Here is a 15647-nt window from a genome sequence, read left to right on the forward strand (position 1 = left end):
AAATTGGCTCTCACAATTTTCGGCTAAGTCAATATCGCTTTGATATTTATCCTACCGGAAAATGGTAAAAAAAGTTTAGGGTCGGCACGGTCAATAAAACTTTAGGGTAGGCGCATTTTTCTAGGTAGGGTCAGGTGACCAGAACCACAACATTTATTTTTTTAGGCCTTACTACGGTTGAACTTATATGAATGGGAGATGAACAAAATATTGGGATTAAACAAGAGATGTGTTTTTTAAGTCAGAAACACCATGTCCCCTACTGAGCCGCTTTGAAGCCATAAATTTCACCTGTGATCTTGAATGATGACCTTGACCTTTCACCATTCAAAATATGCAGCTCCATGAGATACACAAGCATGCCAAATATCAAGGTGATATCTTCAATATTGCAAAAGTGTATATAAAATGACGCATTTTGACCTTTTACCTTGAAGGATGACCTTGACCTTTCACCACTCAAAATGTGCATGCAAAATATGAAGTTGCTATCTTCAATACTGCAAGTTATGGCAAATGTAAAAGTTTAACACAAACAAACAAAAGCAACAAACCAACAGACAGGGCAAAAACAATCGGCTAAAACAATGTTCTCGTCAAGCCTCGTGCTACCTTGGTTCTAAGCCTTGTATGATAAACTTGATCTTTATCTAATACTCACAATATATTTTATATATATTGTCATCTATTTTCCTGTCTTTACAAAACAATAAACAATATTGACAACATTATCCAACACTTATTTCCTACTGCAATGTTACCCTGTAAGTTTACACAAATGTATATTAAATGAATGCAGTATATCAGGGGTTTTTTTAGACAAAGAGGAAGAAGCTGGACGCTGGGTGTAAGTGGAAAATAGAGGGCGAAAGAGACATATTTGGGGAAAAAATAAAAACTGTTTTAATGCATTTTTCATAATTTAGTACATTTGACAAGATTAAATTGAAATAGAATTGAGATATTATAATCACGAGACACATGTTTCTATTAAAAAAAAAAAAACTTTTTTTTAGGGGGAATTTTTTGGTTCGGAAAGGGGAAAAAACCAGCCTAGTTTGGTGGGGGAAGACCCGATATTCGGCGTCTGTTTTATAATGTAAAAAAAAACTGTATGTCTTTTATTGTGACCTTTTTTAAATAGACTCTGAATTGTTTTCAATGTAATGAACCAACAAGAGCACCGCATAACGGGTGCCACGCTCGGCTGCAAAAGCTTGTCAGAATTTTTTTATTAATTTTTAAGGTCACAGTGACCTTGACCTTTGACTTAGTGACCCAAAATGGGTGTGGCGTGTAGAACTCATCAAGGTGCATCTACATATGAAGTTTCAAAGTTGTAGGTGGAAGCACTTTGATTTTAGAGCCAATGGTAAGGTTTTAGCACGACGCCTAACGCGGACAACAAGCAGGCTATGACAATAGCTTGGGTTTTCTTCGAAAACAGCCTCGCTAAAAAATGCAACAACTTTTGAAAAGTGTGAAAATTAAGTGGCAACACATATTTGAGATACAGGAACCCTGTGAAATTTAAACAAATCACTTTGTTGGTATTTCATGTTACATGCAATATTAGCCATATTGTTGATTCTATTCATGACATCTTGCAACATATTTATGTAAAAGTCTTGTACATCATAAGCAAGAGATGTGTTTGTCAGAAACACTATGCCCACTTTTGCGCCAATTTGAAATAAAATTTCAATATATCATTTGGCAGGTTAGAGAATATCTCCCTTTTAAAGCTTATTACTTCCCTTGGATTGTATTTTTTGACACTTGACCTTGAAGGATTACCTTGACCGTTCACAACTCAAAATATGCAGCTCCATGAGATGCACATGCATGCCAAATATCAAGTTGCTATTTTCAATATTGCAAAAGTTATGGCCAATTTTAAAGTTTTCGGACGGACTGACAGACGGACGGACAGACAATTCAAATGCTATATGCCACCCTACCGGGGGCATAAAAATGCAGATTTAGTGCTTTCAGATATGTTCACCAAAATTCTGGATCAGAAACAAGAGTTTTAATGAACCTCTAGTGCAATCAATTATATTCCAAAACATAAACTGCCTTGTCTGCAAGACAGAAGTACCAGGCGTATCCCTTTTTTGGAGGAAAAAATCCCCCTAACAAAAATTTTTTTTTTTTTTTTTTTTTTTTTTTTTTTAATAGAAAGATGTGTCTCATGATTATTATATCTCAATTCTAATTCAATTTAATCTTTTCAAACACACTAAATTATGAAAAATGCAATGAATATAGTGCAAACATGTACAAATGAAATACTGAGAGAGTAAGTAAACAAGGGACAAAATCGTCACAAAACCAGGTTTTCATTGTGAAAAAAAATCTGATAAAGGGAGACAACTCAAACTGAACTTTTGAAATGAACAAACAAAATTAACCCCCTTTGTAAGTTTGTTTTAAAATAAATCTATTTTTAGTCGTGGCGACCTTGACATTGGAGATATTGACGTGATTCTTTCGTGCGACACACCGTCCCATGATGGTGAACAAATGTGCCAAATGATTTTAAAATCTCATAATGAATGACATAGTTATGGCCCGGACAAGCTTGTTCCGCCCGCCCGCCCGCATTCGCCAATCTAATAACCAGTTTTTTCCTTCGGAAAACCTGGTTAAAAAATCCCCCAAAAAGGGAAACGCCGCGAAAATTCCCCCTCCTAAGGGCTGTGGACCCCTTCGCCCAAAATAGTGTGAGGGCCCTGCATGACTTCATTCAGGTCTTCAAATCAACAAAGCAACACCAAAAAAACAAAGGAACAACAAATATTCATGCAGTAATGGTTTTAAAGCATAAAAAAGCTCACAATAGCTTTTTGGAAAAGCTTGTTCACTCAGAAGACTTATTCAATTCAAACAAGCTACAGTACAGGCAACGTGTACTTTGACAAAAACGCGTGTCCGCGGTGTTCAATTTTCCCGATGGGTGACATTTCGCGGGGGGCGGACACGCTACTGACCGCGGTGTTCGGCGAACACCTGAAATCGCCGCAATTGCACGCTATCATTATATGGAACACCTGTGATCACCGCAATGCCGCGCGGCCATTGATACATGTAATACCTGTCTGCGATGGTCATTCAAGAGTTTTAAATTTACATGTACAATGTACAAATGAACATAATAAACTTCATGTATGTGCAAATTTATGCGTACTTAAAGTGATATTATGGGCAACTAACAGTATTTGCAATATACAATGTAGGTGTGTATCGTAACCGTTGTTTATTTTTTGTGTTTTCGCTCGATATACACTTGTATTTGTTAATGCAGCATCAACATAATTAAACAATATCCCGAAAAGAAAAATAATCCATTTGAATATCAACCGTACTTTCGTTTTGACAACTTACGACAGAAATGAATCGATGTACGATGCGAGTCTAAATGTACTGTAGTTTTCTAGCAGATTCTTTCATACGACACAATGACACAATTTGGTTTTACGGATCATTTCAGCTTAGAAGGATGGGTGAGTCATGTAACATATCGAAAATAATATATATTTTTTATAAACAACCGGTAACAAGATGAGTTGTAGATAATTTCAGATACCACATTCATTATAACTTATTGTTTTCACCCGTTTCTTTTCAGCTCAATTCAACAGTAACAAAATGCCCATCACTTTAAATTCGGACAGCACGTAAAGTCGGAAACGTAAATAAAGCGCTTAGATCATCAAGTCTATTAACTGGTATGGTGTTAAGCAATTCAATCGCCGTTTTTTAACAACACATATCGAGTTATAAAGAAAGTGAGTATTAAATAATTTATTTATTTGCGTCTGCCTGTACTGTCTGAAATAACGTACTGCATCAGTATGCTACGAAATTTAGAAATTGTCAACTGTCGATTGCAACAACTGCAATCGTAAACTGTTGGTTTTTTCTATTCATATTATACACATGTATTTTAACAGATTATATTTTGTGTCTTTCAGGTTTCTTCCATTTCAGCACTGGACTCGTTTGTTGAAATAACGTTCTTTAAGATCTTTGAAAGAAGTTCAAAATTAGTAAATATATCGCACAAATTAGCGCCCCGAGTCGATTGTGACGTACATATTTTCCTACAATAACCGAAGCATTCGTCTTTGCATTAGGATCGAAGTTAGTGTTCGTGTGTCGTATGAATAGATATCGTTGCAGGAATTCAAATAAACCGTTAAACTAAGTTTAGATTCACATCGTACATGTATGGTTTACATGCTAGCGTATTCGGCTGTACAGCCGTTTTAAAATTCAGAATTAAATATCTGGCTTATTTCGCATTTTTCGACACGTTCTTCTTAACTTTTATTTTAATTTATATTTAAATATATATATAATAAGTTTATTACACATTTTATATAAATTCATAAATATTTGACAACAACGTATATACCCGCTTTAAATGAAAGGGATCAATAATTTACGTTTATATTTAATTATTTTATTTTTAGCGAACACGATGAACACCGCGGTAGATATAATGGGTCCGCGGTGATTCGCGGTGTCCACCTTATTGAAAACGGCCCCCGCGAATATTTGATCTGAACACCCATCGCGGGGGTCGTTTGGTAAGCGAACACCGTAAAATGAACACCGCGACGAGTGGCGTTTGTCAAAGTACACGTTGCCTGTACTGTAATTCGGTACCCTGATATCCCCCGCCAATATGCTTCTGGACACAAAAGTATTACATTTGACACTCAAAAAAGCATTTTTTCAAGATACAAAGGGTCATAACTCAGTTATTAACAGATGGTGTACAATGCCATTTCGCGTGCATCATCCTCTTATCCATATACATACTCATACCAAGTTTCAATGAAATCCGCCAAAGCAGTTCCAAGATATGGCTCCGGACAGATGGAAAGACAACGCCAAAACAGTATCCCTCCGCCTATGGCGGGGGATAATTATTCTTAATATTGCACCTTTACAGCAAAGTGAGTGCAGACATTTTCTTTACAGCTTAATGAGTGAAGACATATCTGCAGTAATATCCAAAGAAAATCTGGCAAAAATGGGGTAAATCAGCAAAATAATATTTGGTCTCCTCTACAATGAGAGTGAGCAACCACTTGACAAACAATATAGCGACAACCATGCAGAGACAAGTAATTTCCTGCAGTTTTAAACCATTTATGTATATAAAAAAATTCAATGCTCCTTACTTTCGAGCAACATCAGCAATAAAGTGATAAGCGTTTATTTCGCATTTATTTTGACTCTTATATCGCGATTTTACTTACTACAATTTTTTAGCGGGAGCTGTGATTTCGTGTCAAGCTTAAGAATTTTGCAGCCAGTGAAGTTGAAATAAAGAGCTGATATTAATACAAAATACATGCTAATCACTTTCTAGCTGATATGGCTGGAAAGTTACCCACATTTAAGAAAATTAATAAAAAAAATCAAGTGTATTGAACGATGAAAAATACCTGTTTGCGAAATAGATGTCGCCATCTTGTTTGTCACGTGATTACCCCCTCTTACAAGAACCTTTCAGACAGACAGGTCTAAAATTGTTTACTTTGTCCAAGGCTGCAGGCAAGTAAGTTATTTTAAACAAGAGCACCGCATAACTGGTGCCACGCTCGGCTGCGATGCAGTTTTGAATACTGTGAAACCATTTATTTTGTCAGCACGAAATTTCGTCCTTTTTAACAAAATGACTATTTCGTCAGCACTTAAATTCGTCCATTTCTGGTTTTGAAAAAAAGCGGCCGATTTGTTTGTAATGTTTGTAATGTTTGTAATACATGTAATACGCGGTTGCGAAAAAATCATGCTGGGAAAAGAGGGGTGACACTTGGTAGTCACTTGCAGGAAGTGGGCCTTGTTTGACATATGCCAATTAACAAGTCTGTTATTTCAGGTGATAGTAACTGTCCCTTATTATTTTATGTCATTGACACGTTCTTTGTTATGATTAGCGGACAAGTGGGACTCAATAACCGTTAACGAGTGTTTTAAACAACGAAGCCAATTGCCAATTAGTCTTTTTCCATTACAATCACGGACAACCAAACACAAATCAATATGTTCTTTATTAATTTGTAATGAAAGCGCAGAATATATTTCAGTCAGGTGTTGATCACATCGTCATATTTTAATTGCGTTTAATAGCATTGTCTTTAATCCCGATTCGCCGCGTGTTGGCTGTATAATCTGCAACACCCCTGAAAAACACAATACCCACAATGGGTAATAAAGTCGTTAACAATTAGCGCTAATCAACACTATTATACCTAAACGAAGTTGAGGCATTCGATACAGCCTTATTGCATTCGCGTTTTACAGGAAATGTCAGTTGTCAGTACACTGTATAATGTACATCCCTTTGCGTCAAAACCAGATTTAACTTGAGTGTGAACAGTCGACTGTTTCATGTTCTTTGTATCAATACCATCCGGGTATCTGTACTATAAGTATACCATTCTACAAACAAGGTGTGCGCTTCCGCATATGGGTATTCGGACGTTCAAAAAATTGACCTACGGTTTAGCGTTCACGCCGTCGAACGCATTTAGCAATATAACTCGTTTTTTTTCACTATTTCTTTACTTGCAAAAAATACTAGTGGCTTATAACTTACCTTGCAATCTTTTTTTCTCGCATTTTGCTAGTGTGCGAGTGTTAATTTCGAGCCCTGTGTATATGCGTGGACTATGCTGGATTTAAAAGCCTCATGCCTACGGTAATTCAGTCTTATTTGTTTCAAATATGGGACATGATTGTTCGTTAGGATCTTGAATTCGTCCATCCGTCGAAGGACGAAAAAGACGAAAATTAATGTCTGACGAATAATAATGGTTTCACAGTAGATGAAAGCTTGTCAGATTATTTGTTTTTAGAGGTCACAGTGCCCTTGACCTTTGACCTAGTGACCCAAAAATGGGTGTTATGTAGAACTAATCAAGGTGCAGCTACATATGAAGTTTCAAAGTTGTAGGTTGAAGCACTTTGATTTTACAGCCAATGTTCAAAACCTTGACAAAATGTTAAGGTTTTAGCACGACGCTGACGACGACACGACGAGCTGGCTATGACAATATCTCGGGGTTTCTCCGAAAACAGCCGTGCTAATAATGATAAAAGCAATGCTGCAACATTAATCATTTACTTAATGGATGGAAGAGCAGATATTGTCCAGTTTCCATAATACTGCACCCAATGTGAGCGTTTATTAAAGTTTAATTAGTTCACAACAAAACCTAAACAGAAATCAGCACATGTTAAATACTGAGTACTTTCACCAATGATGAGAAAATAAAAGAGCAAAACAAGACTATTGCCAAGCAATATAGTCCCCTACCTGCTCGACCATTGTCAGAAATTCCACCATTGTCATTTTTTTTTTAATTTGTTGCCAAAGCAACCAGAATTTTTGACGTAGGAACAAAATGAAATGACGTGCATAATGTCCATATTGCCATCTATCCATGTTTCAAGTTTCATGAAAGAAATATTAAGAACTTACAAAGTTATCGCAGGATCCAGAAAACCACCATTTTCAGCAGTATTTCTAGTCTATTTGTTGCCATAACAACTATAATTTTTGACATAGGAACAAAATGAAATGACGTGCATAATGTCCATATTGCCATCTATCCATGTTTCAAGTTTCATGAAAAAATATTAATAACTTAAAAGTTATCGCAGGATGCAGAAAAGTGTGACCGACTGATTGACAAGACAGACAGAGCGCAAACCATAATTCCCCTCTGGTGAAACCAGTAGGGGACAAAAAAGAAAAGCAAACAACACCAACTGACCTGTGATACACTCACCTCCCCTACATTGACAGGGGTACTACGAGAGCTTGAGTCTGAGGTGCTGGCCTCAGACTTGGCAGGTTTCAGGTTGGCTGTTATGTCTTCACCAGAGACTGGGTCAATTATGGGGATGCCCTTTCGTGCAGGTTTCTGCACATTTGTTGGAGGCTGAAAAGTCAAGAATTAGGATTGTTTACACTTTTTTTCAGAACCTCGGTTTGACTTATTCATCCTACTAGTATATCGATTTTAAATTTCAAAGGTTTAGCATGAGAGACCATCTGACTGGCAGACTAATGGACCCATAAAGGTGGTTGTAACATGCCCCACCATTTTCATCATGGAACAAAAAAACAACCTTTTACCCTTCCCCAATAAGAAGCAAAGTAAAAATTGCTATATGAAACGAGCATACAACTACAACAGCCTTTGAGTAACTTGCAGTCTGTCGGGTTTTATGCTGTTTGCTGCTGATCAGTATCTTTGGGTTGGACATGAAGGCTTTAAAATGTGGATCTACTTAAAAATGTCATAAATTTTATTTTGTAAGGGACTTCACACGAGACGAAAAGCATCTCTGAATAGTACAGGGAGAAGATCATCCAGGTATTGATTTTTTGTACTTTTATTAACAACAAGCGTGTTTGAATATGTAAACATTTGGTCAGGAGTTATAATGATCTGTGATCAGCAACAAGGAATTCATGATGTCACCAAGGAGCTTCAGTCACAGAATTAATCATCATCAACAGGTCATGGGAAAGTAAAACTATGACTTATTTACCACTGTATTATGAAATCTATGTTTACCTCTGTAATAGGAGGTCTATGTTTACCTGTGCACTAGGAGGTCTATGTTTACCTCTGTAATAGGAGGTCTATGTTAACCTCTGTAATAGGAGGTCTATGTTTACCTGTGCACTAGGAGGTCTATGTTTACCTCTGTAATAGGAGGTCTATGTTTACCTCTGATATAGGAGGTCTATGTTTACCTGTGCACTAGGAGGTCTGTTAGTGTTCTGTGGCTGGGTGAAGTACACAGCTGGGTTGTGGGCCTGGTAAGGCATGTTCTGCGGGGGTACGCTCGGGTACATACTGGACTGGTTTGTGGTCATGGCACTTGGGTACCTCGGCCCAGGCATCTGTTGAGTCATTTGGAACGGCACCGCCTACATTAAGATACCAAACATCAGCCATGCACACCTCAGTTAGTACAACATTGTTGTTAAAGAGGTGTGCTTAGGTTATTTTGCATGCTTAGGACACTTGATACTTGCTTAATTTGATTGACTATATATTTAGCTGCAAATGAAATGTTGAATGTGAAAGTTCTTGACTTCAGTCAAGACTTAAAAAATCTTTGGTGTGGTAGGTAAAATTGCCATTGTTTTCAAACCATTGCGTCACTGCAGAGATGAATTTAAAAATGTAATCTTTACGGCTTATCCTGCACATCTAAATGAAACCAAACTCTGAATTCAGGCATTTAATGAATTTTTTTCTCTCGTTTTTAATGCATCTTTCATTTGTGATAAAACATAACAAGAGCACCGCCTTGCGGGTGCAGACCGCTCATCTATTTTTCTTTTAAAGGTGAAGGGACCTAACTCAATACTTCAATCACAAAGGAGGGAGGGGTGGGGTGGAGGGGTGTTTAGTGTGGGTGTGTGGTCATTTATTACATTATCAGGGGTGTGATTGAGGCAAAGTCAGAGGGGAGGAAAATTCTGTCGACTGATTTTGACTAAGCGAATGGCGCACAGAACGCAATGACAAACCTTAAAACAGACATTAAAATAAACAACTTCTTGAACTTCATAACAATATTTCTTTATAAAAACCTGTTAAACTTCACATTTATCATACTGAGGATGCAAAGTAAACAGTATTTATTGTGATCAATAGCAGCAGTTTTTCGATGTATTGAATTACAGTAAATGGACTAAATATAAATAAACACACTTGAGTGTTCTCCTTGTGTTAATGATGTATTAAACTGAATTAAATTAATATATTAATTTTGTTTACCTTTCAATATCTTGCATTTCGCATCTTCAGTTCAATGCTATTTCAGTTAACTGAACAGCGTGACAAACATTATAAAGCAGAATATGCATATGAATCTGATTATACAAAGATTCACTAACATATAAATCAAATCATGTTTGTCATTTCAATAATCTTAATTTTCGCTTTGCAACGGCGCCATTTGCAAGCCAATCAGCTTAGAAATACCAAACACATTTTAAGAAACCGATTTAAATTGGAAGATTGGGAAACGACAGCCAAGTATATCGCTCGTTTTAAAAATGCTTAGGCAGAATCTACCAGTGTAAAATGCGGACAGATTTACGCCCGCGGATATTTCGGGCCGCTTATGAAATACGTCCGCAGAATCGGTGGTACCACCTCCCCCCCCACACACACATTTTTTAAAACGAATTTACGCGAATCTCAGAAGTGACTCCCGGGACAACCTGATCCGCGGAAAAATCACACCCCTGATTATCTTCCAAAAATAATAAAAAAACGCAAAACAATGTTTTTTTGTTTTTTTTTGGGGGGGGGGGGGGGGGGGGGGGGGGGTATTCTTAGGTGGGATGGTTGGACGGTATTTCAAAAAAAAAACAAGGGCCGCTTGTAAAACATGCATGCCCCCATATGGGCTGTCCGTTGTAGTGGCAGCCATTGTGTGAATACGTTTTTTGTCACTGTGACCTTGACCTTTGACCTAGTGACCTGAAAATCAATAGGGGTCATCTGGGAGTCACGATCAATGTACCTATGAAGTGTCATGATCCTAGGCAAAAGCGTTCTTGAGTTATCATCCGAAAATCATTTTACTATTTCGGGTCACCGTCACCTTGACCTTTGACCTAGTGACCTGAAAATCAATAGGGGTCATCTGCGAGTCATGATCCATCTTCCCATGAAGTTTCATGATCCTAGGCGTATGCATTCTTGAGTTATCATCCGGAAACCATTTTACTATTTCGGGTCACCGTGACCTTGACCTTTGACCTCAAAATCAATAGGGGTCATCTTCGAGTCATGATCAATCTACCCATGAAGTTTTATGATCCTAGGCGTTTTTGTTCTTGAGCTTTCATTCAAAAACCATTTTACTATTTCGGGTCACCGTGACCTTGACCTTCAACCTAGTGACCTCAAAATCAATAGGGGTCATCTGCGAGTCATGATCAATGTACCTATGAAGTTTCATGATCCTAGGCCCAAGCCTTCTTGAGTTATCGTCTTGACGACCACCTGGTGGACGGACCGACAGACCGACCAACATGAGCAAAGCAATATACCCCCTCTTCTTCGAAGGGGGGCATAAAAAAATATATATATATTTTTAACCATGTTTACAAAAAAAATGGGGGGGAGGCGGGGGGAGTATAGTGTGAGGGTGTAATTATTTATTAGATGATTTTTAAAAATAAATGAAAAAAAAATATTTTATTTTTTTTGGGGGGGGTGGGGGATGGGGTGGGGGGATTGGTTTGAGTGGAGTCTATTGTGGTATGTCAGGTGAGAGTTGTTATGTCAAAGTATCAATCAAATCTAATCATAAATAAAGAAGTTATGACAATTTTAGCAAAATTTAATAATTTGACCTTAATAGTCAAGGTCATTCAAAGGTCAAGGTAATGATGATAGCATGAAAGTATTTGAAATTTGAAAGCAATAGCCTTGATTCTTTAGAAGTAAAGTGGATCTAAACACAAAATTTAACCATATATTCAAAGTTACTAAGTAAAAAAAGGGCCATAATTCCGTCAAAAAGACAACCAGAGTTATGCAACTTGTCCTGTACTGTCCCCTTACGATAGTTTGCAAGTGTTCCAAGTATGAAAGCAATATCTATGATACTTTAGGAGTAAAATGGACCAAAACACTTTAACTTAATCAAATTTTCACTTTCTAAGTATAAAGGGCCCATAATTCTGTCAAAATGCCAGTCAGAGTTACATAACTTTGCCAGCACAGTCCCCTTAAGATAGTTAGTAAGTGTTGCAAGTATGATAGCAATAGCTTTAATACTTTAGGAATAAAGTGGACCTTAACACAAAACTTTAAATTTTCATTTTTTTGAGTATAAAAAGGGCACATTATTATGTCAAAATGCCAATCAGATTTACATAACTTTGCCTGCACAGTCCCCTTATGATAGTTAGTAAGTGTTGCAAGTATGAAAGCAATAGCTTTGATACTTAAGGAATAAAATGGACCTAAACACAAAACTTAACCAAATTTTCCATTTTCTAAGTAAAAAAGGGCACATAATTCTGTCAAAATGCACGCCAGAGTTATATAACTTTGCCTGCCCAGTCCCCTCATGATAGTAAGTGTACCAAGTTTGAATGCAAGAGCGCCGATACTTTCTGGGAAAAGTGGACCTAAACACAAAACTTAACCGGACCCCGACGCCAAGGTAATGACAATAGCTCATAATGTTTTTCAAAAAATAAGATGAGCTAAAAGTTAAAAGTGAAATAAAGTAATCCCTTACAGAATCACAATCAAAAGGAGTTTTCCCAATTATAAGTCATATTTCATTATTTCAAAAGCATAGCTTTTATTCCATCAGGGTTTTTTTTTAGAAAAAGGGGAAGACGCTGGACGCTGGGTAAAAGGGGAAAATCGAGCGCGAAAGAGACATATTTGGGGAAAAAATAAAAACTGTTCATTTTAATGTCTATAACTCGCCTACAGACTTCAGGTTTTGTTTTAAAAAAAAAGACATGTCTCTGACCTTTTTGTTCTTAAACACATGAACAAGTATGATATTAAAGTCAAAGTCCTAAATATAGTTGCAGGTGTAGATCTAATAATGAGAAATGTTTTCAACTGGGGCCGGGGAACGATGTCAATATTATGATTTCAATTTCATGATGAATGGGTTGACGATATAGATCTGCTACAGTATTGGAAGGGAAAGGTGCGGCAGCTGCCGATTGTCTACTTTCACTTTTACAATAATCCGACAGTATTAATCGATGTTGATAACATGTACCTCCGAATCCTGCTGGGTTTCAACGGTTTTTGATGATTCATTCTCAAAAAATGCGTCAACGCAATTAATATTTTCAGAGTCCGATCGTTTTATTTTGTTCGTGTATGAACGCCAATTGTGAGACTTTTTTTCTGTTTTAACATTTATATCTTGGCTTTCATATAACCTGGATGAAAATTCGACTGGTTTCCGGTAATTAATTGACGAAACACCCTTCTCGCGCAAGACCGGAATCCAGTAAAATAGTCACATGATTAATACGATTAGTTACCCGGTTTCCATGACGTACTTTAAGAGCTATATATAGAATCACTGGGATTCCCAGATTTGAGTGTTCGTCGGGAGAGAGAGAGAGAGAGAGCGAGATCGTTGTACATGGTACAAATTGGATACGTGTCGACTTTCCCAAAAGAAAAAAAACATGTCTTTGAGGGTAAAATATTATATTTGGGTGAAAATTATATTTTTTGGGGGGAAATGTTATTTTTAGGGGAAAAATTCTGGTAGGGGAAGACGCCGAATATCGGCGTCACTTTCTTAGTAAAAAAAACCCCTGTCCATCTAGGAGAATAGTCCCTTTTCACATATTTTACAAGTTTGCAACTCAAATTATCACAAATTTATAAAGTTTGTGACTCATTTTTTCACAAAATGAAGATGCCTAGGCCGCTTTACGAACATAGGAAAAAATCTGTGCAAAGAGAAAAACAATCTACTAAGGTTATAAGATTACAAACAATAACGCATTATTTGAACAAAAATACTTACATTTGCATTTATTAAAGTGACTTGTTGAGGGTACATGCTCATCTGTGCATTTTGCATGTACATCTGACTGCTTGGGGCATTGAATCGCGGCCGCATTTGGGAGGAAGGATTGCTATAAAATGGCTGGAAAAAAAAATCAAATTAATTTAACAGCAAACAAAGAGTTGTTTAGTATAAGCCTATTTATATAGCTTGATTGCATCGAAAGCCTTAGGCTTATATGAACGCTCTCGAGTCCGTTTTCTGGGCCTAGAACCAGTACTTGGTTTCTTTGTGGGAGATCTAAAGAAGGCTCTCGCAGTGGGAAGCGAACCTGTGACCTCCCAGTCGCTAAGCAGACACCATATCTATTACACCATGGCGACCTTATAGAGTTGTTTATACAAGGTGTAAAATTTCCAGCAACTACCAACCAGTTTATTCAACGTTTATTATTGCAATAACATAATGTAGCTATTCAATTTTAGACTATTTACAATCAGGGTCTTGCTATTATTTATTATACAGAGTTATATTCCTGGGCCCTCAATCTATCAAATCTGCCGCCGAATTTCAGCGGCAGTCCCCCACCTGAAAAGTATACGTCTTTCCCCTTTTGGGGGGAAAAATTCCCCCCCCCAAAAAAAAAATAAATATTTTTTTTAATAGAAAGATGTGTCTCATGATTATTATATCTCAATTCTCATTCAATTTAATCTTTTCAAACATACTAAATTGTGAAAAATGCAATGAATATAGTGCAAACATGTACACATGTAATAATGAGAGAGTAAGTAAAAAAAATCCCCAAAAAAGGGAAACGCCGCGAAAATTCCCTCTACTAAGGGCTGCGGACCCCTTCCTCCAAAGTACAGTACAGGCAACGTGTACTTTGACAAAAACGCGTGTCCGCGGTGTTCAATTTTCCCGATGGGTGACATTTCGCGGGGGGCGGACACGCTACTGACCGCGGTGTTCGGCGAACACCCGAAATCGCCGCGATTGCACGTCATCATTAACTGGAACACCCGTGATCACCGCAATGCCGCGCGGCCATTGATACATGTAATACCTGTCTGCGATGGTCATTCAAGAGTTTTAAATTTACATGTACAATGTACAAATGAACATAATAAACTACATGTATGTGCAAATGTATGCGTACTTAAAGTGATATTATGGGCAACTAACAGTATTTACAATATACAATGTAGGTGTGTATCGTAACCGTTGTTTATTTTTTGTGTTTTCGCTCGATATACACTTGCATTTGTTAATGAAGCATCAACATAATTAAACAATATCCCGAAAAGAAAAATAATCCATTTGAATATCAACCGTACTTTCGTTTTGACAACTTACGACAGAAATGAATCGATGTACGATGCGAGTCTAAATGTAGTTTTCATGCAGATTCTTTCATACGACACAATGACACAATTTGGTTTTACGGATCATTTCAGCTTAGAGGGATGGGTGAGTCATGTAACATATCGAAAATAATATATATTTTTTATTAACAACCGGTAACAAGATGAGTTGAAGATAATTTCAGATACCACATTCATTATAACTTATTGTTTTCACCCGTTTCTTTTCAGCTCAATTCAACAGTAACAAAATGCCCATCACTTTAAATTCGGACAGCACGTAAAGTCGGAAACGTAATTAAAGCGCTTAGATCATCAAGTCTATTAACTGGTATGGTGTTTAGCAATTCAATCGCCGTTTTTTAACAACACATATCGAGTTATAAAGAAAGTGAGTATTAAATAATTTATTTGCGTCCGCCTGTACTGTCTGAAATAACGTACTGCATCAGTATGCTACGAAATTTAGAAATTGTCAACTGTCGATTGCAACGACTGCAATCGTAAACTGTTGGGTTTTTCTATTCATATACATGTATTTTAACAGATTATATTTTGTGTCTTTCAGGTTTCTTCCATTTCAGCACTGGACTCGTTTGTTGAAATAAAGTTCTTTAAGATCTTTGAAAGAAGTTCAAAATTAGTAAATATAGCATGTATATAGAGAATGATATTCCGGATCATTCTCTTTCATGCGGTATTTTCGTTAGA

General features: G+C 37.0%; 1 protein-coding gene across 4 annotated transcripts in view; it reads right to left on the minus strand.

Annotated features, from left to right (window-relative positions):
* Positions 1–15647, minus strand: part of LOC127831003 (eukaryotic translation initiation factor 4 gamma 3-like) — an 85446-nt gene that overhangs the window by 60515 nt on the left and 9284 nt on the right. For 3 of the 4 annotated variants that reach the window (XM_052355975.1, XM_052355976.1, XM_052355974.1), the window contains 3 exons: positions 13588–13710; positions 8792–8968; positions 7800–7967 (listed from right to left, as the gene is read on the minus strand). In XM_052355975.1, coding sequence (XP_052211935.1) covers positions 7800–7967; positions 8792–8968; positions 13588–13710 — 468 coding nt within the window. The remainder of the gene's footprint in view (positions 1–7799; positions 7968–8791; positions 8969–13587; positions 13711–15647) is intronic. The other variant, XM_052355977.1, reaches the window with a different exon arrangement.

The sequence above is a fragment of the Dreissena polymorpha genome, chromosome 5 (assembly GCF_020536995.1).
Source record: "Dreissena polymorpha isolate Duluth1 chromosome 5, UMN_Dpol_1.0, whole genome shotgun sequence".
Taxonomy (NCBI): Eukaryota; Metazoa; Mollusca; class Bivalvia; order Myida; family Dreissenidae; genus Dreissena; species Dreissena polymorpha.